The sequence below is a fragment of the Bombyx mandarina genome, chromosome 23 (assembly GCF_030267445.1).
Source record: "Bombyx mandarina strain Sakado chromosome 23, ASM3026744v2".
NCBI classification, from domain to species: domain Eukaryota; kingdom Metazoa; phylum Arthropoda; class Insecta; order Lepidoptera; family Bombycidae; genus Bombyx; species Bombyx mandarina.
In genome coordinates this window covers 11,714,426-11,740,590 of record NC_143229.1, presented here as the reverse complement: position 1 = coordinate 11,740,590, position 26,165 = coordinate 11,714,426, and the positions used below count along the sequence as shown (strand labels likewise).

Below are 26,165 nucleotides of genomic sequence, written 5' to 3'. Positions count from 1 at the left end.
TCTCAAGACCGGAAGCGGAATTTACGTTGTAGATGTCTATGGGTCCCGGTAACCACTTAACAGCTGTGAGCTCGTTCACATATCTAAGCATTAAAAAAACTTGCGCCGTAGAATTTATTATTTAGTACACATATCAAGTTTAAATTTCTTACCGTTTCTGAATAAAACGGTCTTAACTATCGGATAGACCGACCGACAACAATCTTATACTATGTATGTAAAAAGTTTCTATTTTTAAAGACCAAAAATTCAATTATTCTTTTCACTACTTAATCGATTGTAACCTAAGGGGCTATCACAGGTTTTTTTTTAGGATTGAAGGATTACTTGTAGCTCGGAGACCATTCCAGTTTCACCAGGACAGGTGGGCGAGCAAAGGCTCAGCCAGGAAGGATGGGATTTGCTAACAGCTGCCCGAGCGCCTCCGAAAGAGACCTAACAACACAAGAGCAGCTGCTTCACGAATCTACTACCAGATCGGAATCGCGACCCGCTGAGAAGGGGGAAAAACTCAGCTAGCTGATGCATGGGTTAGGTTACACGACGAACTCTTTGTTGAGTTCTACGAGTACGGTTACCGGGGTCTCTAAGCCTGCTCCTAGTGTTAGACCTGAAGGTGTCTAATGCAAAGGTTATTGGATTTGATGGATCCGTAAGGAGGTGGCTATTTCAGCTACGCCGTGGCTGGTAGGCTAGTTCACGGAGCCCTAGCAAGAGAAAATCCATAAAATTTAATAGTTCAACTTGTAAAAAAAAAGTCTTGACGTATTATAGTAAAATATTTCAGCTCCACAGATATCAATATGATCTCCACCATCAAGTCTCAACATTATTTATTCGGTATTCATTAAAGGAACCACCTCAATCGGTCGAACAATAACATGCCCAAAACATTTATAAATCACATTCGTGTAAACAGATAACACATCAGAAGCTCGTAGCGCGTGAATACATTATAAATAAAGAACGTCTTGGTCCGTTCATCAGTAGTGATCATTTAACAGAGCTTGTCGGTTGCCTTGACAATGGCTCTAAAATATTTCATTTTGATAACCCTGATTTGTGCATGTGTGAACGCAGCGAAAACTTCATGTATGTTTTTTATTATTTATTAAATGCTAAGAATAAAAAAAAATCAGAGTTGTTTTATAATTTAGAATGTTACCAGCATAAAAATCTATCAATTTGTTTTTTTTTTATTGGGTACTGGATTAATGAGTCTTAACGATGAAAAAAACGTCTTGTAATCAATTCGTTTTTCTTGCTTGCATTCAACAAATTTATCAATTCCAATCACGTACACTAACATGATATTTTAAGTCGGTACCGGTTTTTTTTTAAACTACTATTTTGTGTCTATACAAGGCGCTCCTGAACAAGTTTGCTTCAACGAATTCACACGAATATATCTTGCGTAATATGTAAATTAAGTATGAGATTATTCAAAACATTAGACGTTCAGCTACGTTTGAAAAACTAAATAAACTTCACAATAACTTTTTACTTAGATAAAATATGCGTGCCATCACAACACCTGAAAGCGTGTCAGGACATGGTGGATATTCCGACCAAATCCAAGGTCACACTAGACTGCATTCCCGCCAGAGATAGGTAAGTAGTAGAAATTATAGAATTAAAAAAAAAACACTGAGCGGCCAGTAAGGTTTTAGGCGCAAGAGTTCGTTCCCTGTTTTTAAAAAAACCTTCAGCAGAAACAATTTCCATTATATTAATTAGTTTTAGTATTATTGTCGACAAGTGCATTTATTCTCTTTGTGTATTACTGAATTATTTTAGTTTCGAGATCAAAGTGCTAACTAAGGCGAAAGTAAACAGCGAAAAATAACGAAAAATTACAACCGAAATTTCATAAAGTCATATTTCATAATTAAGCAACAGATAAAAATGTAGTCGTAACAAACTAAACAATATCAATACGAAATTCGAATTGCTCACAGCTATAGATAAAATTAAAGGTCAGTCGGTGGTTAACAAAAACAATAAATAATAATAATAAAATAAGAAAAACAAGCGCAATGTTGTTGTTGTGCCGGCTTCTGTAGTGATCTGTATTCACGATAAGTACTAAAACGCGTCTAGACTTCGTTTCGCTAATGGAAAAACATTGTTTCACATTAAGAATTTGTAACCTACATTACGCATTCAAAGCCCGGGCAAGATGAAGGATAAGTATAATCCAGAGAGGGCTAAAACTAAAGAGACACACGTATATATTTTAACGCACTTTTATTAGTTTAGGGTGTTTAATGGTAGTAGTATCTATGTTTGTATGTAACCGAATTTTTGACTTCAAGACGTCCAATGACTTTGAAAATTTGCATACGCGACGACGACCAATGACCAGTGTCAATTTAATAAAATATGTTTTACTGGTAGTAGGACCTCTTGTGACCTTAGAACTTATATCTCAAGGTGGGTGGCGCATTTGCGTGATGTCTATGGGCTCCAGTAACCACTTAACACCATGTGGGCTGTGAGCTCGTCCACCCGTCTAAGCAATAAAAAAAATAAAAAAATAATTAAAATAAAATTAGCCGTTATTGCTGTTTTACTTAATAATAATAATTACTAACTTAATAAATTACTTAATAATAACTTAAATTTAAATCCAACTTATAATTAATTATTTCGTTCGGCGTTCGGTGTCGTTTTCAAAACAGCTTGTCTCTCGACAAAGGCCTGCTCTAAGGATTTCCAATATTTTCCAAGATTCCCAATCACGTCATGCTACTTAATATCAAATGGTCTCCTTTCCTCCTAATACAATAACAAAACCATAAACCATTGAAACATCGAAACTTTTCATTTGATTAAATGACCAAAATCAAAGAACAATAAGTGTATTGATTGATATCACATAAATTGTCATCAGAATGGAGTGTCTGAATTACGTTCAGCAGAGGCAAGCCGATTTCGTTCCAGTCGACCCCGAAGACATGTACGTGGCCGCCAAAATACCCAATCAGGACTTCGTCGTTTTCCAGGAGTACAGAACCGATGAAGAACCGGATGGTAAGCCCTACGCAATAACAAAAGCCGTCGATTTGAAAATCAGGGTGCCTTTTTGTGAAAGTAGCTTTGAAGTACTTAAAGAAGTTATATTTGTTATAAGGTAGGGCACGGCAGAGATAACATCTTTCCATCATGCGCGACCGTAACACGATGGACTTGACTTGGTGGTAGGACCTCTTGTGAGTCCGCGCGGGTGGTACCACTACCCTGCCTATTTCTGCCGTGAAGCAGTAATGCGTTTCGGTTTGAAGGGTAGGGCAGCCGTTGTAACTATATTTGAGACCTTAGAACTTATATCTCAATATGGGTGGCGCATTTACGTTGTATATGTCTATGGGCTCCAGTACCCACTTAACACCAGGTGGGCTGTGAGCCTGGTCCACCCATTTAAGCAATAAAAAAAATGTGCATCCTATGTGCATCTTCTTTTGTTATACCACAATAAGATTAAAAAAGCGACTATCTTCTGTGGCAATAGATAAATCATTGTTTGGAATCTCGCGCTTCCAGAAAGTGACCGATTCTCGATCTTTTTATTGGACAGTTTCCACTGATTCTTGTTTACAGCTTTATTGCTACTGAACTCGAAGTTTACGAGCTCATTGATCACATTACCGGGACTCGTAAACACTACATCGCCATCATCCACTCGAAGTGGAAGTCTCAATTGTATTAAAACGCTTCAGAAATATGCATGATTGAATTGTGCACCGTAAATGCTTTTTTTTTCTATCTGTGCTGATAGCCTTGAGAAGCTATATCAGCGTTACCCTAGCATGTAGGTGAGCTCTCGGGGCTCAAACTGAAGGTGTTGCTAACACTGGCTAACACTGGCCCTAGCAAGAGCAGTGCTTAGCAGCATCTACCAACGGATCGGAAACGCGACCCACTGAGAAGATCCGGCGAGAAACTCAGTGGGCTGTGTCTATGGGTTAATCCGTAACTGCTAAGGCTACCCTGAAACTAGTACATATAAGTCAACCAATTTTAAACTAAAAAAAGAGTAGGCTCTTAAAGCGAAACACAGCTCGTCTGGATGTAATTTAAACTTCTTTTACGGCTTAAGTCGTCCTTGACCACGAAAACTGTAAAGTATTTGAAATGGATAATCCTTTTGTAATTTAAGCACAAAATAAAAACGGATTTTACCTAAATCAATGACAGATTTTTCATCTACCCGCGCATACACAATAGCAAAGCATACTCATAGCAAAAGATACCATGGTAATCTTTACTACATTTCACAGACCAGAAAGTATCACAAGCAACTCCCCACCCAGAAACCCAGAAAAATGCACAGTTTTATTCTTTCTAAAGAAAACAATTAATGCGGAACGCGATTAATTATCATTTACGACCAAAGACAACCCACTGAGTTTCCCACCATGTTTTCTCAGTTAGTCGCGATACCGATTTTACTCCAATCGAACTATATTTATTTTATTAAATTATCAAACACTTATTATTCTGATTATAGTATTGCACTATACATTTAAGTTTTTATCTTCAGGTTTCATATATGTATATAATCTTAAACCAGACCTTTAAGTAAACATACAAATATTTAGTGTATTAAAATTAAATTGAGAGCTCCTGATCATTTAGTTAGGGGCTTTGTTTTCGTACCACTATCGACAAAATGAGATTAAGCGTGGGACCGTCCGTTACATAGGATAAGCGTAACTTTCAGCAGTTCTAAATCATAAGGATTAAGCCTGCTACAATTTAATTCAATTATGTCTTTTTCAATTAAGTTAAATTCGACATGAGAACTTCTTTATATTTCGTTTGCCAAGTACAATTATGTGCGACAAAAGGAAGATATTTCATCGAGCGAGTGATTTTATCCGGTAGAAAGACTGCGAATCTTGTTTGGAACTTGTATATGCCAGATTATCTAAACGTCGCTATCCCAGTTCAGATTTCTTCTATGATGCCTACCTCGACACCAATTATTGATCTTAAGTCTGGTAATTAATAATTCCTTCCCTTAGTACAGCTTTCCGAGTGTAAACAAAGTTTTTATTCATGTTAAGTTTGAAAGAAAACACTCACATAATCTACTAGAATAACCTATAACAAAATATCCTTCAGACGTAAATAGTCCATATCTGAACAGTACTCCAATAACGTTAAATATGATTAATATTTAATATGACGTTAAGCATAGCCCGACCGAATGTCAGTCACCTTTGAGCCGAACACTTAAATTTCCTCTAAGAACTCTAAGACAGTTACATAACGATATTGAGTGAAAGTTTCCCAACATGCTTCGGCTACAAAATTACTTATAGATCCGATTACATTGTACTATAAAGATAATGGAAAGAGCTTTTTTTCTCCACGTCCACCCAAGCTCGATAGAACACATTCAATAAGAATAACTTATTGAATGTAACTTGTTCAATTTAGATTTGTTGAAGAGACAAGCATGTTATGGTCTAAATGTCAACTAAACATGTGTATACTTTCCAGACAACAATTTGGTTGATATACCATAACTACACTAAATATATATTCTGTCGATAGTAGGGTGCCGTCATCAACGAACTGGATTTTAATATAATAATTTTTATCTTCTAGCGCCTTTCCGTTACGAAGCAGTAATTGTCATCCATAAGGATTTACCGATAGACAATCTGGACCAGCTGAAAGGCTTGAAGTCTTGTCATACTGGAGTTAACAGAAACGTGGGATACAAGGTAAATATTCTACTTAATCCTGTAACGCTATTATTATAGCCTATACCGCATTCCGACACATTAAAAACACATAAACCAGTTGTTACAAAAATGTAATCAAATTTTTTCTTCTGTTTTTATACACTTAGTTATAATTTTCGGATTGATACTTTGTATACTTTGTGAAGTATAGAATTTAGCAATAGGACGCGGCCTTATACATATTAATTCATAAAGACTAATAAATAATAGGGCCAATTCTCTAAATGTCATATAGGATTGACCTCCAATAACTGGATCCTCAAGGCTACGACTTTTTTTTTCCTGTGCTCAAAGCCTATCAGCATTACGTGAATGTCGTCAACTGGCTTAAAAAATAAGGTTGCATTCACAATTCTATATAAGGGCTGTTCCACCCTTCAAATCCGCACGCATAACTACATACATATTTCATCGCAATAAGGCAGGCTCACATTGCGCCCTGTTGCCAGTTAAAGTTGTGATTTATCGTTATCCTTCTTTGGGAACAAGTATCGTCAAATTGAATCAAAAATTAGTTGGAGTGTTGAGTTAGAAAAGAGATACGATTACGAACTATCGTGATGAAGTGGTAATAGTTTGAAGAAGCCGCGATTCCATAGCCATTCCCAATAAATAGCCTTCCAGATAATTTTGTGTAAGCATCTAATATTCTCTGACCTTATAGCTAAGTACGAAAATTATATTAAAACCTGTGTATTTTCGAAAACCAGTCATAACGGGCGGAATGCAGTTAATGCCATTCCGGGTTCAAGGATGGTTATACCAGTTCGACTAGCAGACGCTGTCTGAATTATCGAGATTGCTTAATAATTCCCTTAGAATTTCAATAAAGCTGCGAATATGTATGTAGACGTACATTGTACATATTTTGTAGCGTATGGAAACCCTAGGGAAGTCAAAAGGTATTTTTAATAAGTAATCATTGAAGCCATTCTTCAACCTCTTTTAAAATTCAGAAAACAAAAGAAGATAGTTTTGTATTTAGTGTTTAGTTTTAATTTAATAATGCCAAAAATTAAATCAAGGTACCTGAGGTATTTTTGTTCGACCAGTGTCTAATTTTAAAATCTTAGATTAGTAAACCATACATAAACACATTAAGGCCCGTACTAAATGTGCCACTTGAGAAGTGTCACACCATGTTCTAAGAGTTATAACTTTTAAATATCATAGTATTCTCCTTAAGCGGCAGAGTGCTTTGCTGCAAACACGGGTGGAATAGAACCATCAACACTCCAGTTTAAAATATATGTGATTTGTTTTTCATCAAACTAATGACGAAACTTTGCCTTCTTAGATTGGATCACAACTTATCAAATTTTAAATCAAATAAAGCAAATCAAAAATATATGATATCCTAATTGCCATCCATATAGTAAACAAAGAATATGCTGCACAGAAGTTTGAACCAAATATATTCAGAAAATAATGCTAAGTATTCGGAGCACAAGGAATATTAAAAGCGCGCCTTTGTCAATGACCTCACAGTATCCGCTAAACGGATAATTCATGTTTGTAATACTAATGGAAAATGTAATCATAATAACAGAAAGAAAAATCTAGTGAATCCCAAATCTTTTCTACTTCAATCAAATAGATTCCATTAGATCGGATAGGTTTGTTTGGGCTTTCAATATCCTTTTTGTCCGTTACAATAAAGAATAGAGCTATTTTCGTTAAAAAAATATACGAGCTAGGATTATTGCCGCATGAATCCCTCGAATTTATTGATTTTACCAGCATTGACTTTCTATATTAGATGTAATTTATTAAGGAACATATTTACGTTTTGTGTACCCAATTTAAGAATCACCGAGAAATTTATTTAAAAGGTTACTGTTCAGTGGAGGCATAGAATTGAAGAAATCCGGTAAAAACGGCAATACCAAAAAAAATCTTACATTTATGCTTATTCCAAAGCAATCAGACCGTCGGTCTACCGAGCAAGATCACTCGGTCAATAGTAGATCTTCGCTTTGTCGTTTCCCATGTCTAAACATATTAGGGACACAATCGGTTCTAAGCCCTGACAAGGGCCCATTAAAATAAATCGTTTAAGTGCAATCGGTAATCTGGAGATCCGAGTTTGGATCCCGGATTTCCTCCAGATATTGTTGCTTTCTATGTTATGTTTTGTTTCGAAAGTCTATAAAACGAAAAAGTGATACTTATGTCTATTATATAATACTACTATATAATCTACTATAATGGAGGAACATAGTCCAAACAAAAGTGTTCCATAAAGATCACGATCTGCAACACTGAGGAACACAACGCGAGGAAAAGGAGGATTTTTATAGTTTCCTGCAACCGTCTAACATCATATAGATTGCCAATAGATGATAATTGACAAAAAAGCTAGGCCTAACTCTGCGTCTCTGATAGCGGACATGGGGGTTTCCATAGTTCTGAAGAAAGTCCGCTCTGGCCTCTGGCTAAACCTTATGTATTCAAAATATATGAAACTATTTTAGTCCTATATACTCGTATAGCGAAACTGTCTAGACTAAGAGAATCAAATCCAATATAAATTACACATAACATATGTGTGTAAAGGAGAAAACAAAAAACGAGACGCCATGCCGAATATATTTATCTTGTAAGTTTACAGTGTCAACATTAACCAGTTTAACATGAGTTTAACCATTATTTACCCGAAAAGTCGTCATGACACAAAAATGATTGCAAAATATTTGCGCACATTTACTTTTAGTGCTTGAGGTTGTTTTGGGTATAGTTAAAATTAGCGCAATTTTTGTTTGTATCGATTGTTGTCACAAGTTTGAAATTTACAAGCACACTCCGCTTCAGAACCAGACACTAATGAATACTTTAACGAAGTCGTTATGTTTTCATTGGTAACTTAATCTCTAAAGCTTGGTAATTAAATAAATAAATACACTTTCGCCGACTAGATCCCTCTAACAATGCTGATGAAGCGTGCAGTTTTCCCAAAAATGAACGACCACAGCATTTCGCCGAAGGAAAACGAACTAAGAGCCTTGTCGACGTTCTTTACGAAATCTTGCATCGTAGGTAAATGGTCTCCGGATCCGAAAACAAACTCGGCTTGGAGTAAGTACCAAATATATCAGTTACTTAGATCAGTGATACTCAACCATTTTTACGCTATGCCCAAAATTTACATTCAGAATTATCATAATATTATTTTGCATAGTAGTAAAAACTTTTTAAACTTATTGACTTAGTTACTACTAAGTTCTATCTTGTCATTTTTTTTTTCATATTCATCGATTCATCATCGATCTTTACTTGTTTAGTTACGCAATCCAAAGATCCCATCTCAAACCTAAGTCTAGTAAAGCCATTTACAATTATCACCTTTCAGTTTTAAGAACATTGCTACTCCAATTACAGAGGCCCAATACAACAAGCTATGCTCTATGTGCGAACATCCAGAGAGATGCGACTATCCCGACGAATTCAGCGGCTATGTGGGCGCATTGAAGTGTCTCGCTCACAACAACGGACAAGTCGCCTTCACCAAAGTCATATTCACCAGGAAATTCTTCGGAGTACGTCAAATTTCAATTGACAATAACCATTAATAGATCCGCGATCAGCGTTAACCATTTACCTACATTGCAGTTGCCCGTCGGTACCACTCCAGCGAGTCCTTCAAACGAGAACCCTGATGAATACAGGTATCTCTGCGTGGACGGTTCTAAAGTGCCGATAAGGGACAAGGCCTGCTCCTGGGCGGCCAGGCCGTGGCAGGGACTGATCGGACATAACGACGTTCTGGCTAAACTTAGCCCGCTGAGGGAGAAAATAAAGCAGTTGGCTGATGCCGGTAACTTAACTACATATGTATAATTAAAACTACTTTGACCAGGAAAACTGTAAAGGATTGGAAACGTCAAAAATAATATTTAAAAAATGACGTGAGATTATACCGTAAAACTAGTCTTAATTACGTCTACGATTCAAGATAGCCTAAAAAAACACTTAGATCTATTAACAGTTATTATGAATACTGATTTTTAGTAGCCACCACTACTAAGAAATGTTGCTTCCAAATCCCTTTACAAAATCCCAATAAAGCAACCTTTGTGTACTTTCTTCTTGCTCTTTGCTCGTTGCTCTTTGCCAATTTTTGGATTGTCACATTAATATGGGAACTTTTGGAACAAACTTTGAAATAGATACTAACGTATGGCAAACGGATGACGAAAAATTAGTACTAGGACCTCAAAGTAGTGAATGTTGAATGCAGCGTCATTGTAGAATGTTCATGCAAGCTATGGAGGGTAGATGTAAGTAGCACCATCTTGTATAAGAGACAAGTTGAAAAGTCTCCACTTAAATACACTAAATCATTGTTGGAAGACTCACCGAAATGAGCTTAGTAGAGGAAGTGAAAATGATATGAACATTTCAGTTTTAGGAAGTGTGCTAGATTGAAGTGAAGTTAAGTAGTTTATGGCGCTGTTTTTAAAATTTGCCCTCTTGCTACTGTGGCGCCATCTTAATTAAGCTCCTTATTTCTACCCTTCATAACGCAATCGAGCAAGATAAAAAAAAACATCAGTTACTTTGTCCTTTTTTTGTCTTTCTCGAAAGTTTGTTTTCTCCCATCTAGGTTCCTCAAGCCAACCCGAGTGGTTCACCAAAGTTCTAGGGCTATCAGACAAAATCCACTACGTGGCCGACAATATTCCGATCAAAGCCATTGACTATTTGAACAAGGCCAACTACACCGAAGTCATTGAAAGAGGTCACGGTGCTCCCGAATTGGTCGTCAGGTATTTTTATAGCATTACATTTTTTTTTGAATATAATTTTTAAAAACATAAAAATTTTTGAATCTAATTTTATTTATAACGTACATACATTTTTTTGTCGTTTATTGGCAAAGGAGTTTGTGTCGATAGAAATCAAGCGGTCCCAGAAAGGCACATTAAGACCACATCCGTAAATTTAGTTTTAATTAGACGCATTTATTAACTATGTATGTTTTTTTTTTGTACGAAACGGAATCTTAATTGACGCCAGATTAACATGAAATTTTATACACGCCTTAAGCTCCGATGATCAGTGCCAATAAAATTTTAAAAAAGTGAAATTAATTCGTTTTATGTTTTTTTTTTTAATCACCATACTAAAATAACATTAATTCACCAGATTGTGTGTCACATCAAACGTGGCTTTAGCCAAATGCAGAGCTATGTCCGTGTTCGCGTTCAGTAGAGACATCAGACCCATCCTGGATTGTGTTCAAGAGGCTTCAGAAACCGACTGCCTTAAAAGCGTAAGTTTTTTTTTTTTCGTTGGTTTAAAGTAAGGTTTAAGTGACCCGCACGGGTATATACGGTAAAGGTACCGCAAACCTACCTGTATCTGTCACGAAGCATCATGCCTTACGGTCTAAGGTCTAAAAGATGGAACTGGTCTCAACATTCACATTGTTATGTCTTAATAATATTATATAGGTATCATTTTTCAATAATCTAAAGATTTTAAATACATAGGTACATCTATAAATGTATAAAGATTTATCTATCAATACAACTATTTTGTTTTCTGTTTTTTTTTGTGTAGTATTTACTGGCGAACTTTAATGTTACCAAAAATATATATTTGGAAACCATTTAGTGTCAGTTTTCACAAGAAAATATGTCCATATCAATGACAAAATTAAATACAGAAAACCTTGAAGTGTCATTATTTTTTTCCTTGAACTGCTCAAAACCGTTAATTATTAAAATTAAATGAAACATATTTGATAACATTGTGTGCAGAACACAGACGATAGAAGTGAAACCTTTGGAAGTATTTTTATCTCGTTGTCTTGTAAGCTTAGTCCTAACACAGTTTATACAGTTTATTCCTAACATAAATACAGTTTTCTCTTTTATGTGTCACTTTAGAATACGACACCCGTTTTTTATTTATTGCTTAGATGGATGGACAAGCTCACGGCCCACCTGGTATTAAGTGGGTAACAGAACCCATAGACATCTACAACCTACCTCGAGACACGATTTGTAAGATCTCAGTTTTAACAGTACAACGGCTGCCCCACCCTTCAAACCGAAACGCATTACTGCTTCACGGCAGAAATAGGCGGGGTGGTGGTACTTACCCGTGCGGACTCACAAGAGGTCTTACCACCAGTAAATAAACAGGCAGTGTGGATTGCGTTTTATCAAATTTCAAATATAAATGTAATTTCTCTAATTACACACGGTTTCCCTTTAGGTTCAAGACAATGGCTCCGATTTGGCATCAGTCGACGACATGAGGGTAGCTGCAGCAGCAAAGAAATACGTCTTGCACCCGGTCTTCCACGAGGTATACGGAGAAAAGAAAACTCCTAACTACGCTGTGGCTGTCGTCAAAAAAGGAACATCCTTCAATAAGATGGAAGATTTAAGAGGAAAGAAGTAAGGAATACAAAATTGTGGGCTATATCAGTACTTTTGGTTTTGGCGGAAAACTGAAAAGATTTAAAACTATGTCGTGTCTCCGTATGAATTTATTTTGCCGTGATAGTTGGTGGCTAAAAATAAGCTATGTGACATAACCCACGTGATATAAACCAGAGGTGATTTGTACAATTTTGTGTAAATTTTTTGCTTCCACAAATCAAATTAATAATTTTTTATATTTCGCCTTATCTGTGCAATATATTTTCCTATCACTTTCCGGGACTTTTTGGCGGGAACGGGAGGAGTGAAGTTGTGTGATTTGTTTTATTTTGTGAAATTTTGTCTATTTAGTGTTTCTTCGGGTATAAATGTGTAATAACGGTGGTTTATTAACTGCTTAATAACACAAATGTGGGAAAATGAAACAAAGCCGCTGGACGTAGCTTCTCGTGATCCTCCAAAAAGTCCATCGAAAAAATCTTAGTTAATGACCACTGTTTTACAGAGATTATATTTCATCCCATATCATCACATCTCATTTAATTTCATCCCACTTTCTGAAATTTCGGGTGGCTATATACTATTTTTTTTTTCAGATCTTGTCACAGTTCGTACGGCACTTTCAGTGGACTTGACGCTCCATTGTATTATCTCATAAACAAGAGGATCATAAAACCTGATCAAGTAAGGATCTTTCTTAAACGAGCACTGATAATAAAATTGTGAATAGCAACAAACTCATTATTATATTTTATTTGTAGTGCATTAAGAACTTTGGTGATTTCTTCTCCGGCGGTTCATGTTTGCCAGGCGTCGACAAACCAGAGAACAATCCCAGCGGTGAATATTTTTAAGCCAAATGGTATTTCACTGTCTTATGGTATTTTAAGTTTCATTGTAATTTCCGTGTGCAGGTGATGACGTATCATCATTAAAGAAACAATGTGGAAGTGACAGCAGTCCTTGGAAATGTCTTCAGGAAGATCGTGGCGATGTCGCTTTTGTGTCGAGTAAGTACAAAAAACAATCTAAAAATATTCATAAATGTAGAATAGGGATCGCAGCGCATAAAATAAAACTTACACTGTTCCAAAATCTGTTAAAATAATAATTAAAAATGAATTAACACTTTTCACACTTAATCCCATTCTCACGGATCGTTTGGAACCTCTGGGTCTGCGGAGGGACTTCGGTTCCCTCTGTATTTTGTACCGTATGTTCCATGGGGAGTGCTCTGAGGAATTGTTCGAGATGATACCGGCATCTCGTTTTTACCATCGCACCGCCCGCCACCGGAGTAGAGTTCATCCATACTACCTGGAGCCACTGCGGTCATCCACAGTGCGTTTCCAGAGATATTTTTTGCCACGTACCATCCGGCTATGGGCTCCCCTCCACGGTGTTTCCCGAGCGCTATGACATGTCCTTCTTCAAACGAGGCTTGTGGAGAGTATTAAACGGTAGGCAGCGGCTTGGCTCTGCCCCTGGCATTGCTGAAGTCCATGGGCGACGGTAACAACTCACCATTAGGTGGGCCGTACGCTCATCTGCCTACAAGGGCAATAAAAAAAAAATTAGCCTTGCTCATTTTTAACCATCTTCGCCATCTTCCTTTTCTCTTTCATTCGGTCTGTCATTCTCTTCTCCCTTTCTTTCCGTTTTCTCTCAGTCACATCTTAACGCTCCGTTCCACACTCTTTTCATACATTCCGTTCTTATCAATCGTACATAAATAATATTTTATGTACTTATCTTTTTGTTAAAAATACGAAGTTGGATTTGTGGGCCGCTAGTACATAACATAATGTTAAATACTTAGATATGCACACTTAGAGATCACAAAGCATTCGTCCCAGTTTGAAGTGTAAGTCGTCAATCAACACATTTGAAACATTTTCATTTACGCTATACTCTTTATAGATAACTGTTTAACACTATGGCAGCTGTGATTTTATCTAACCACTTATTATAAACTTTGCTTTTGACAGGTGCTGATTTATCAAACTTTGATGCTTCACAATATGAGTTGCTCTGTGTGAACCGAGAGACGGGAGGCCGTGACACTCTGTCCAACTATCCTACTTGTAACATAGCGATGGCTCCATCCAGAACCTGGCTATCAGCCAAGGACTTTTTATCAGATGTCTCTATTGCCCACACTCCACTCAGCTTAGCACAGTTATTGGACACCAGAACTGACCTGTTCAACATTTACGGAGAATTCTTGAAGAACAACAATGTCATTTTCAATGTAAGTCTCGTTTTTACTACATGAGATTTTAAAATACTGGACTGAATTTCATTGGGTTTCTCTTTTCAGAATGCTGCCAAAGGATTAGCCACAGTTGAAAATCTTGACTTTGAGAAATTCAAGTCAATCCATGATGTTATTTCTTCATGTGGCATAGCTTAATAGTCTTAAATGTTTTCACTATTATTAATGAATATTGTACAGCCATTTTATTTCTCTTGATTCACAATTTCTGACATAGCTGTTGAAAAGATCTGAATAAAAATGAAGTCTGATTTCCAATGAGTTTATTTACTTACATCAATAAATAATAATCAACGATTCTTATATTATACATTCTAATGAGAACACCTTTATTTACAATGCGGCTAAGAAAAGTGTTATGGCAGCAGCAGCCCCCAACATGGCATATCCTGTAGAATACACTTCTTTGATCGACAATCCTTTGGCTGTGTCCCAATACAAATGTCTGATTCCATTAGCAAAGTGGTAGCCTAATGGTGCAGCAATTATCACTTTTGCCAAGAATAAAGTGGCAGGTGAAAGATTGAGTCCTTCAATCATGGTGATGTAATGTGAAATATCATTTTGTGACACTAGCGCCCCTATACCAAGTGCGCTGGCATATGTTGTCAACATCATTCCTGAAAAAATTTTTTTACTTAATTTACAACGAAACATTTCTCAAGCATTCTACCTGGCCTCCTTGTCTGCAACTAACTACCCTAGTTTAGCACCTAAAATTAAATCTTGTCCCTAAAAAAGTAACAATCATTGTTTGGTAGTCTGAAAACATAGTGGTCATGAAACTAATGTCACTAATACACTACAACTAGATTTTTGCCAAATTATATGTGTACTGATTTTGAGTACCTACCTTCTATTTAGGGTATTGGATAATAAAAACAATAAACGGACAATACAATAAGTCAAACTCACCAGTTGCTCTATGTGTGATAGAGAGCACAGCAGTCAGTTGGAAGGAATATATTGTTAAATGAGGAGAAAGTGGACGATTCAGCTTAGCATTCCTCACATCATGATGTTCTTCTTTTGGGGGCTCAAACTTAACAAACGTAATTTTAGGGGCATTAGACGCGGCTTGAGCGTAATTCACGCTGTTCAACCTCGCAGGAAATCTGCTTAAGCTCGCTAGTACGCTTCTACTTCCCAGTCTAAAACATGAAATTAAAATGTTGACGGAAAAAAACAAGTCAACAAAACAAAACCTTTTAAAGTTACATAATTCTAAAAACCTACCTGGTGCAGCTAAACAAAGCCATATTATCAGATCAAATAGTATGTATCGTCGTAGTCTTCTGTAAAATATGAGATTAAGTTGATTAAATAATGTACGGATAAACACTATGCTTAGCTTCAAAACAAATTTAAAAAATAGGAAAAATACCACTGAGTCTGACAACGAATCTGGCACATTTGACAGTAGGTAGATAATTGTCTCTTGTCATGTCATAAAAATAGTTTTTTTTTTAATAGCCTGGAATCTTGACTTTTAGCCAAATGTTCATTTGATATTTAGTTTTTTTAATCGAGCTCACACTACACACCTAAATATTTGATGCCTATAGACATCACAGTATGAATGTCATCACTCACTATGAGACATGACTCAAAATCTCAGTTGAAATGATAATCAATTAGGATAAAATTGAATAAAATTGAAATTTAATAAAGAGAGAGAATATCAGGTAAGATAAAATTAACTAATATAAAATAATGATTTGGTAAAATAATTGGAAATTACTTAAATGTCAATACTCGAGTAGTTGTTTTCGAGCATTATTTCATTTTCCCACACTTGGTCACTTTCATAAATACTGAATGATTAACAAACCTAAACTGTTACAAGCTTAAACATAAATAAGCATTAAATTAACAAAAATATAGCAATTCGAAAATTTTCCGTAGGTACATAATAATAATATATTCTCGTCAAAAAGTAAATCTCAAAAACTGCAGACGTTTTCAGTTATGCTATTGGTTCCTTAGTGTATTGCACAAAGTGGTTTTTTCAATGATTGCCATACTTAAAAATAAAGTGAGGTTAGAATCTTGAACTTTTGAATTCACTGAATTGATTTCTGTTGTGTTACTTGTAATAATATTAATGTTATTATACTCATTTACTATCGTTACTTTTTAAGTCGCCACTAAATGCTCCGCATTTTATTAATACTGGCAGTGACGAGAGTGCTGCGTTAATTGCAGTCCTATCATAGCGACTATGTTTCGGGCTTTGGATTTTGAAGTGTTTGGCCGGGTTCAAGGAGTTTTCTTCCGAAAAGTATGTAATTAAGAATATTTACTCATTATGATGGTAGAGAATAGTGTATGCGTTATTAATCCATCTGATGGAAATGCAGTGTAACGCTTCGAAACTAAACACGTAATTAATAAAATGTTAAATAGCAATGTTTTAAAAAATAATTGTTTTGCGACCAATCAATACTTACTATATTTAAATAAATGTTACTTACAAATTCTAAAATAAGCGGTTGTGTGAATACCATATTCAACACAAAAATGACTCCAAAATCTATGTAGTATTTAGTGAATACTTACAAAAAACATTTCCTTCACAACAGTATACCAAAGAGCAAGCCGATAAACTGGGACTTCGAGGCTGGTGCAAAAACACAGCTCAAGGAACTGTCTTGGGACACATGCAAGGCACTCTAGATAAAATTGAAGTCATGTAAGTGTAGTTAGATGAATCTTTAAATTTAGTATCAGTTTCCTTGGTTAAAATTTTGTTATTCAAATCTGACACTTAAAATATATATTATAAAACTAGCTGACCCAACAGACTTTGTAGTGCCTCAATCGATAAATAAAAGACCTAAACTTTTGTACAAAATAAACCTAAAACAAACAAACGGAATCCGTCTGACTGGGGACACATCAAAGGAAAAATAAAATTGTTATTTTTATTTAATTCCGAGCATTTTCATATTTATTTACCTTTTAAATCTTCTCTGGACCTCCACAAATAATTCAAGACCAAAATTAGCCAAATTGGTCCAGCCGTTCTCGAGTCTCGAGTTTGAGTGACTAACGAACAGCAATTCTATTCCCAGTAATTAGTACTGGTACCTTTTTGTTGTGTTGATGTACGATGAATCTTTACGACTGCATCATAGGAATGACTATTGTTAAATTATGTAATTAGACTTGGGAGGTGGAATGGATACCCGCTAAATAAAATGTTATGATGTCCAAAAGACTAGCTTTGACGAGATATTATGCTATTGTCATCATCCTGCTGTCAAGCCTTATTTAAGGAACAGCAAATCTCACTGTAGTTTGGCTGATATATGACGGGACTTGCTGGCTTGCCTTGACACTCACCTTTTGAAACACTTTTATGTGCATCATTCACTCTGATTTCAATATAGTTAGTTATATTTGGGTGGAAACGTAAATATTCATGTTTAGTTCTTAAGAGAAGAGAAGTGACATTTTAAACACTAGTAGTTTCCTACACCATTGTTTGAATAAAATCCATCGCAATTGTGTCTGTGTGTATGTCTGTGATGTATGGAAATGGTATTTTTTTTTTTCGTGCTGGGGGCCGAACCTTCTACGAGGTCCCCGCGCCTAGGGGGCGCGCACGGTATGTGAGACTTGATGATCTGCAGGTGTTGGGAGCAGACCGCAGGCCCAAGAAATTTTAGGGCCCTACCGCCCTAAACGACTCCCTTGTACTCTTGCACCCGAAGTCCGATCTCCGTCTGGGGTCAGAACCCGGTGAGAGTAGAGGGGTTTCCGCGGTCAACATTACAACCAAACACGCGGCGCCACCCCGAGGACGCCCGATCGAGGAGTCGTCGAGGCGATAGTCGACGACCAACGACGTCGGTCTCCGCGGTATGGCGGCCCTACCAGGCCGCCCGGGCGATGCCGTTGGTGTTCCGGGATACTCCGCTGGGCCAGAACCTACCTATCCCCGCTATCGCGGCGCTGCTCCGCGAAAGCGGGGCAGTACGCGAGCGTGTGCTTTGCCGTATCCTCGTTGCAGCCACTGCTATGGTGGCACTTCGGATGTATGAAAATGGTAGTGCAGGGTAGAGGGGGAAGAGGTCGACCGAAGAAGACATAGATGGAGTGTGTGAATGACGAAATGAGAGAGAGAGAGAGGACTGTGTGTTGAGATGATGGCTGATTAAAGAGAAATTGAGAGAAAAATTAGCTATGCCGACCCCACCTAGTGGGATAAGGTGGAGAAAAAGAAGAATTGTGTCTGTGTGATACAAGTAGCTGCTACAAGTCGGTAATTCCCAATAAATAATGAATGTAAGAACGAGTTATTTCATGTTTGGATATGGATGCTTCTTGCATTTGTGTGAGCTCCTACCACTGGTGCTCCACTGTGTGATCTATCTATCTAAGAGGTAAAGCCTCAGGACCAACCACAATGTTTCCATCCCAAAAAAAGAGTAGTAGTGTATATGTTAAGATCTGGAGAAATTACCCTAAGAAATAGACGTTTCCTATGTTGTATGAAGACATTAAGCAGTGTCGTCTGTTAACGATCGTCTTTTATTCCTTAACAATGAGTCACAATGAGAACTATTATGTAGCATAATAAATACATTAAAATTATGTGACAGGCACATTTGGTTTAGTTTATTTTACAGATAAGCTCGCAAAGACTGGTACCAACATCTTGTCACAAAGCACTCGTGCTTGATGAACCAGAACGGTTCATATCGATTTGAAAAGTCGGACAGGAATGTAAATTTCGAGCTTAGATATGTCTGAATGTTCGCAGAATTCACATTACGTTCAGAAAAGCTGATCTGTAAAAGTAAAAATAATACCCACAATCTGGTTATAGATACGACGCACTTCGACATTATGGGTGTTAACATTACACAATATACCTACACTTTCGGTGTCAACAAAATCGGTAAAAAATAACCCGCTAAATAATAATGTTTGTAATGTAGATTACCGCGAAAAATTTAAATAAATCCGTAAGCTTGGTACTAATTAAACTAAATTAAATCTAGACCCTTATAGATCTTAGGGTTTAATAGAGGACAGTTGATCTTGAAGTTTTGTCCACTTCAGACCTACAGCAGCCAAATAAAATTAATCAGGTGTTTAAATCGGCCAACGCATATTAAAAGGTTCGGTGGTCATCAAGAATGTTCACGCTTATACTTAATACTCGTAAAATGAAAAGTATAACTTATACAAACCACAAAACCGAAATTATAGTACATCTTAAAATCGTAAAAACTAATATTACAATACTTAGGTAGGCAGCGGCTTGGCTCTGCCCCTTGCATTGCTGAAGTCCATGGGCGACGGTAACCACTCATCATCAGGTGGGCCGTATGCTCGTCTGCCTCCAAGGGCAATAAAAAAAAAAACTTAATCTTATGTCTTATGTTACGCCTGCATTTCTCCTTTGATATACAAGTCCAAATCCAATAGGTACTTATTAATACGTAGATCTATACTCTATACTAATATTATAAAGAGGAACGATTTGTTTGTTTGTTTGTTTCGAATAGGCTCCGAAACTACTGGACCGATTTGAAAAATTCTTTTGCCATTAGAAGCCGACATTGTCCCTGATGAACATAGGCTACTTTTTTAATTTTTGTTTTTAATTTTTTTTTTTTGTTTCATTTGTGTTTTAATGTTTCCGAAGCTAAGCTCTATCAAGGTAGCAGCGTCAAATCAGCAAAATTCAATATTAAAATATGCAAAATTTGTAGCTTTTTTGTTGCTATTTAGTTGCTAAAACCGCGATTTTGTTGCTTGAGCCGTTCGCGAAAAATCGCAATTACTGCTAACTTCATATAAAGCTAGCATAAATTTTTGATAAATCAATAAATATCGAATCAACTATTGAAGCAAAATTTGTTGCTCATTTGTTGCTGCAAGTAAGCACTAACGGAAATAAAAAAAAAGACCTGACGTATTTTTTAAATTGACAATGATTTTTTTAACACATGCTAGCTTGAACTCGACTTGCTAAACAAAAAATGAAAAGAAGATTTAGTTGCTGCATTGAACAATGTTCAAATGGGCCTAAAGAATTAGCAACAAAATAGAAATTAAAAATAGACTGATTCTTACGATCAGCAACAATTTTTCTAGTTTATGCCAACTTGAACTTGACTTGCTGAACAGAAAAATAATAAAAAATTTAGTTGCTACATACAACAATGTTCAAATGGGCCTAAAGAATCAGCAACAAAACAGAAATTAAAAATATTCTTACGATCAACAAAAATTTTTCTAGTTTATGCCAACTTGAACTTGACTTGCTGAACAGAAAAATAATAAAAAATTTAGTTGCTACATACAACAATGTTCAAATGGGCCTAAAGAATCAGCAACAAAATAGAAATTCAAAATAGACTGATTCTTACGATCAACAACAATTTTTCTAGTTTATGCCATCTTGAACTTGACTTGCTGAACAGAAAAATAATAAAAAATTTAGTTGCTACATTGAACAATGTTCAAATGGGCATAAAAAATCAGCAACAAAATAGAAATAAAAAATAAACTGATTCTTACGATCAGCAACAATTTTTCTAGTTTATGCCATCTTGAACTTGACTTGCTGAACAGAAAAATGCTAAAAAATTTAGTTTCCACATACAACAATGTTCAAATAGGCCTAAAGAATCAGCAACAAAATAGAAACTAAAAATAGACTGATTCTTACGATCAGCAACAATTTTTCTAGTTCATGCCATCTTGAACTTGACTTGCTGAACAGAAAAATGCTAAAAAATTCAGTTGCTTCATCGAACAATGTTCAAATGGGTCTAAAGAATCAGAAACAAAATAGAAACTACAATAGACTGATTCTTACGATCAGCAAAAATTTATCCGATCTATGCTAGCTAGAACTTGTGTAATTGAACAAGGTATTCGTGTATGGTTTTTGAATATTAGAGAAGAATTAGAAACAAAAATAAATATATTGGAAGAATCTTGACGAGTATCCAACATGGGTAAAACAGCTTTTACCAATTGAAGGCCTTGTCTTTGCTGAAAAGGAAAAGTCTGTTAATGACGTCGAAGGGGTTGATGAAGAAAAAGTAAAAATATTGTTTACTGTAAATGCGTGTGGGGTATTTACATACCTTTTACAATATTCAAATGTGAGCGTTTAACACAAGTTTGCCTCCAATCTGCTCCAAAAAACTAGGGATTTGGGAAAACCCAAAATGCATGGATGGGAATCATATTATAAGTACTTCACTAATGTCTTTTCTCCTTTTTCTGATGAAAAAAAATAATTAGGAAGATGGTTGACCCTAAAGGCCATCCCTGCAACTTCCCGCTGTGGACTTAAATTTCCACTGATTTTGTTTTTGAGTTCTTCGAGCTCGAAAACATAATTTTTGCGTTGTTTTAAGCTCCCTGAGCTCAGAAAGATAATTTTTCTATGATTTGAGCTCTTCGAGCTCAACAATCTGATGAGACTGAGATACAATACCATTTTTGGAATTTTCAAACTACGATAACTTCTGAATGGATCAACCGATTTTCACGTGAATGGCAGCGATCGATGTAAATTTTTACGCTCTATCAAAGATTTGTGATGATAAAGATTGATCTGATGCAAAATTTCGGAATTAATTTAAAAAAAAACTTTTTTCGAAATTTTTCGTTTTGGATATCTCACGAACGAATCAACCGATTTTGACGAGACTGGCGGGAATCGACCTAGTCTTCGATGCTCTACAAGTCAGTAGATAATAAAAAATCGATTTTATACAAAATCACCAAGAAATAAAAAAAAAAACGCTTTTTTCGAAATTCGAAATTTCGAAAGTTCAAGATGGCATAAACTAGAAAAATTGTTGCTGATCGTAAGAAACAGTCTATTTTTAATTTCTATTTTGTTGCTGATTCTTTAGGCCCATTTGAACATTGTTCAATGCAGCAACTAAATCTTCTTTTCATTTTTTGTTTAGCAAGTCGAGTTCAAGCTAGCATGTGTTAAAAAAATCATTGCCAATTTAAAAAATACGTCAGGTCTTTTTTTTTATTTTCGTTAGTGCTTACTATTCTATTTTGTTGCTGATTCTTTATGCCCATTTGAACATTGTTCAATGCAGCAACTAAATCTTCTTTACATTTTTGGTTTAGCAAGTAGAGTTCAACTAGCATGTGTTAAATAAATCATTGCCAATTTAAAAAATACGTCAGGTCTTTTTTTTTTTATTTTCGTTAGTGCTTACTTGCAGCAACAAATGAGCAACAAATTTTGGTTCAATAGTTGATTCGATATTTATTGATTTATAAAAATTTTATGCTAGCTTTATATGAAGTTAGCAGTAATTGCGATTTTTCGCGAACGGCTCAAGCAACAAAATCGCGGTTTTAGCAACTAAATAGCAACAAAAAAGCTACAAATTTTGCATAATTTCATTTTGAATTTTGCTGATTTGACGCTGCTACCTTGATAGAGCTCCGAAGCGAAGCGAGGGCGGGTCGCTAGTAAATTAATAAATACATGTATATAGTTTTAATATTAAGATTAATAGGTATAGGTTTTACAGATTTACACAAACCAATTTTGTTACTTATTTAGAAATAATAAAAAAAGCTGCATATAGGTACGATATTTGCCTTGAAATATTTTTCAATCTCACAATGAATTTTACGACGTGAATAGCGATTCGTAAATAGCATTATCCCACCCATGTTCTATGTAGGTATGTAGTGAAAGTAATTTCAGACTAAAATTACTGAAAAAGTTTAAGCCAAAATTATAAAGTTTTCAAACTTTATCATTTAGTTACGGAATCTTGGAACCGAGAGAAAACCGTACCCAAACTTACAAGGGTATTAAGAATTGAACAAGAAAGGGTATTTTGACGCGATTCGGTACCTACCAAATTATTTCAAAAGAAAATTTATGTTGTACTTTTTTTGTTTGCCGTATGTATTAGACGTAATAAAAACTACACAGTAAAAAGCTTAAAATTAATTTTAATTTTGATGGTCTTTCAAAAATCTATATCGATATCACGTGACGCACAGCCCACTGAGTCTCTCGCCGGATCTTCTCAGTGGGTCGCGTTTCCGATCCGGTGGTAGATTCTGCGAAGCACGACTCTTGCTAGGGTTCGTGTTAGCAACGTCGTCAGGTTTGAGCCCCGTGAGCTCACACCTACTAGTTAAGGTTACGCTGAAATAGCCTCTCAAAGCTCGTGAGCTTAGGTAGGGAAAAAGAAAGTAACGCGCGGCGGCTGGGTTATAAAAATAACGAAATTTACATATCGTGGTGTGAAAGTGTATTTGGTTTAAGCGATATTTTAGCAATTACCTGTAAAATTACCAGAGCCATTTAAAGTTTAAAATTTGGAAAAAGTAACATAACAAAAAAAATGTCTAACTATTTTAATGGAGTAAACTTAATTGAAGTTCAATTAAAAACGTCGAACTGTTAATGCTAATTATTATTTTTTCCTACTTATGCTGATAGCCTTGAAAGGCTATTTCAGGTTCTCCTTTACGTGTAGGTGAGCTCACGGGACTGAAACCGGGAGTGTTGTTAACACTGGCCCTAGCAAGAGCAGTGCTTCGCAGAATCTACCACCGAATCGGAAACGCGACCCACTGAGAAGATCCGGCGAGAAACTCAGCGGGCTGTGTCTATGGGTTAATTTACTCGTCGAGCCCTTCTTCGCAAGCGACGGGTTCGACGAGGACGGTGACCGGTGCTTGTGGTACCTAAAAGCACCGTTAATGGATCGGGAGGATCCGTAATGACGTGTTTAGGGCAACGTCGACTGTTTACCATTCGGTCCACAGAATCGGGTATCTTAATGCTAATACTAAATAAAATGCACCTTTAATTACAAAGGTAAAAGTCGCTTATTAAGTGAAATTTCTAACCAAATAGCCTTTCATCCCTTTATATTTATTCCTATTTGCACAATCAAGCAATTATTAAATTAAAAAAACTGCGAGTTTATTCTACAAACTCTGTAACATAATTACATTCCAAAAAACTACCTACACAATAAAACGTGTTTTTGTATGGCAGTTCTAGTGAAACAGCATACCTATATGCAATTTTTACGAAAGAAAAGTGCAATATATTGAACAGCAGGTACACAAGTATGTATTTTTTTTATTTTCGTCATTTACCTCATTATTGAAGTTCATATAAACTTCACATACAAGATGAGTAAAGCATAATGACCGGTTGACGTTTTTTTTTTGCTTAGATTGATGGACGAGCTCACAGCCCACCTGGTGTTAAGTGGTTACTGGAGTCCATATACTTCTACAACGTACATGCGCCACCCACCTTGAGATATAAGTTCTAAGATCTCAGTATAGTTACAACGGCTGCCCCACCCTTCAAACCGAAACGCGTTACTGCTTCACGGCGGAAATAGGCAGGGTGATGGTACCTACCGGCACGGACTCACAAGAGGTCCTACCACCAGTAACATAACGTAAACATTGATTGATATTGTACATAGCTAAATAACATTTTTTATGTTTTAAACTTTACCTTTCTCAACAGGATGCACTGGCTTAAAACAACAGGAAGTCCGAGCAGTAAAATCGACAAGGTCGAGTTCAGAAACGTGAAGGAGATCTCTGAATTGACCTATGATAATTTCAGTATTGCTAAAGACCATTAAAATCGCTAATCGCTTTAATATCTCAGTATTATTAGTCGGTATTCCCGAAGTTTAATGTGATATGCTCGACCCATGACTGCGGTACTTCCAATACCATATTATGTAATAAGCTAATTTAATTTTAATAAACGATTGAATCTTGCATGTTTTGTTTTATTTAATACACGAGCCCGTTACTTACATATCTTCTTCTTGCTCTTGCCCTTGTCTCACATGTGAGGTCGAAACAGCGTGTCCTCTTATTAGGCCATGTAGGGATTTGAAATGTACTTTACGACCAGCTGCCTCTCTAACGTCAACCCTCCTTGGTTTTTATCTCCATATATCAATTGCATCGTGTCTTAAGGTGGGACTTTTTCTGTTTGTTCTTTTGGTATTTCTTCCTTGCATCCTTACTATGCATAGCTATATAGGGCTTAGAAATTTTATTTACATTCGAATAATATGTGGACTTTAATCTCACTAATGCATACAAAAAAGTCTATAATTACGTATCTAGCGTAGAAACGAAAAGGTTTCAACAAGACATCGCTCGAGTAATAAGTAAAAAGTCTGAGTAAATTCCATTTTATCGGGTGGCGATGACTCTCCGGGGAAATCTAATCTTCACTTGACGTAAAAGGTTCTTAACAAAACAGCGCATTTGACTTGCTCTCTTTAATATATTACCATACAAACTAAAAACGTTACTTTGCCAAAATATATTACGAGTCGCACCTTTAGAATTAAAGAAAATGAGTTTATACTTTGTACAATTTAAAAACATGTATTGTGGTAATATATCGATGCATGTATTTTATAAGTTTATAAAATTAAGCAGTCCCTTTTAGTCTAGAAAAGAACAATACTTTGTCTGTCTCTTTTTAAATCAACCGTATACCTAACTTATAGTATTAAAATCGAAAATCTAAAACATTACAATTTTTCAATTACATTTTTGACGATTACCAAGAATATCCAAAACTATTCAAAAATGATTTTCATAACTGTACAAAAACGAAACTTCGTTGAAATGACGTTACAGGTGGACCTACAGGTGATCTCTATGTTTACAAACAACTATTCTTGTAATACCAATAAACTTTTTTAGTGATTGAATTAT

General features: G+C 35.9%; 3 protein-coding genes across 3 annotated transcripts; 2 read left to right on the top strand and 1 right to left on the bottom strand.

The window, feature by feature from the left end:
- The first annotated feature begins 938 nt into the window (after positions 1-938).
- On the top strand, positions 939-14,681 carry Tf (transferrin). The gene is made up of 15 exons (XM_089737700.1): positions 939-1,092; positions 1,509-1,611; positions 2,894-3,033; positions 5,617-5,735; positions 8,672-8,831; positions 9,135-9,292; positions 9,366-9,570; positions 10,360-10,522; positions 10,902-11,028; positions 11,979-12,163; positions 12,745-12,832; positions 12,910-12,988; positions 13,063-13,158; positions 14,137-14,399; positions 14,469-14,681. The coding sequence occupies exons 1-15, from the start codon at positions 1,026-1,028 to the stop codon at positions 14,559-14,561; spliced, it is 2,046 nt and encodes a 681-aa protein (XP_089593826.1). The 5' UTR covers positions 939-1,025; the 3' UTR covers positions 14,562-14,681.
- LOC114245926 (succinate dehydrogenase cytochrome b560 subunit, mitochondrial) lies at positions 14,672-15,889 on the bottom strand. The gene is made up of 4 exons (XM_028178242.2): positions 15,808-15,889; positions 15,660-15,718; positions 15,339-15,574; positions 14,672-15,043 (listed from the first exon to the last, which is right to left on the bottom strand). Exons 2-4 carry the CDS (start codon positions 15,680-15,682, stop codon positions 14,757-14,759), a joined length of 546 nt encoding a protein of 181 aa, XP_028034043.2. The 5' UTR covers positions 15,683-15,718; positions 15,808-15,889; the 3' UTR covers positions 14,672-14,756.
- A 571-nt stretch (positions 15,890-16,460) lies between these two features.
- On the top strand, positions 16,461-25,205 carry LOC114245922 (acylphosphatase-2). The gene is made up of 3 exons (XM_089737702.1): positions 16,461-16,704; positions 17,006-17,115; positions 24,943-25,205. Exons 1-3 carry the CDS (start codon positions 16,645-16,647, stop codon positions 25,061-25,063), a joined length of 291 nt encoding a protein of 96 aa, XP_089593828.1. The 5' UTR covers positions 16,461-16,644; the 3' UTR covers positions 25,064-25,205.
- Positions 25,206-26,165: the final 960 nt, after the last annotated feature.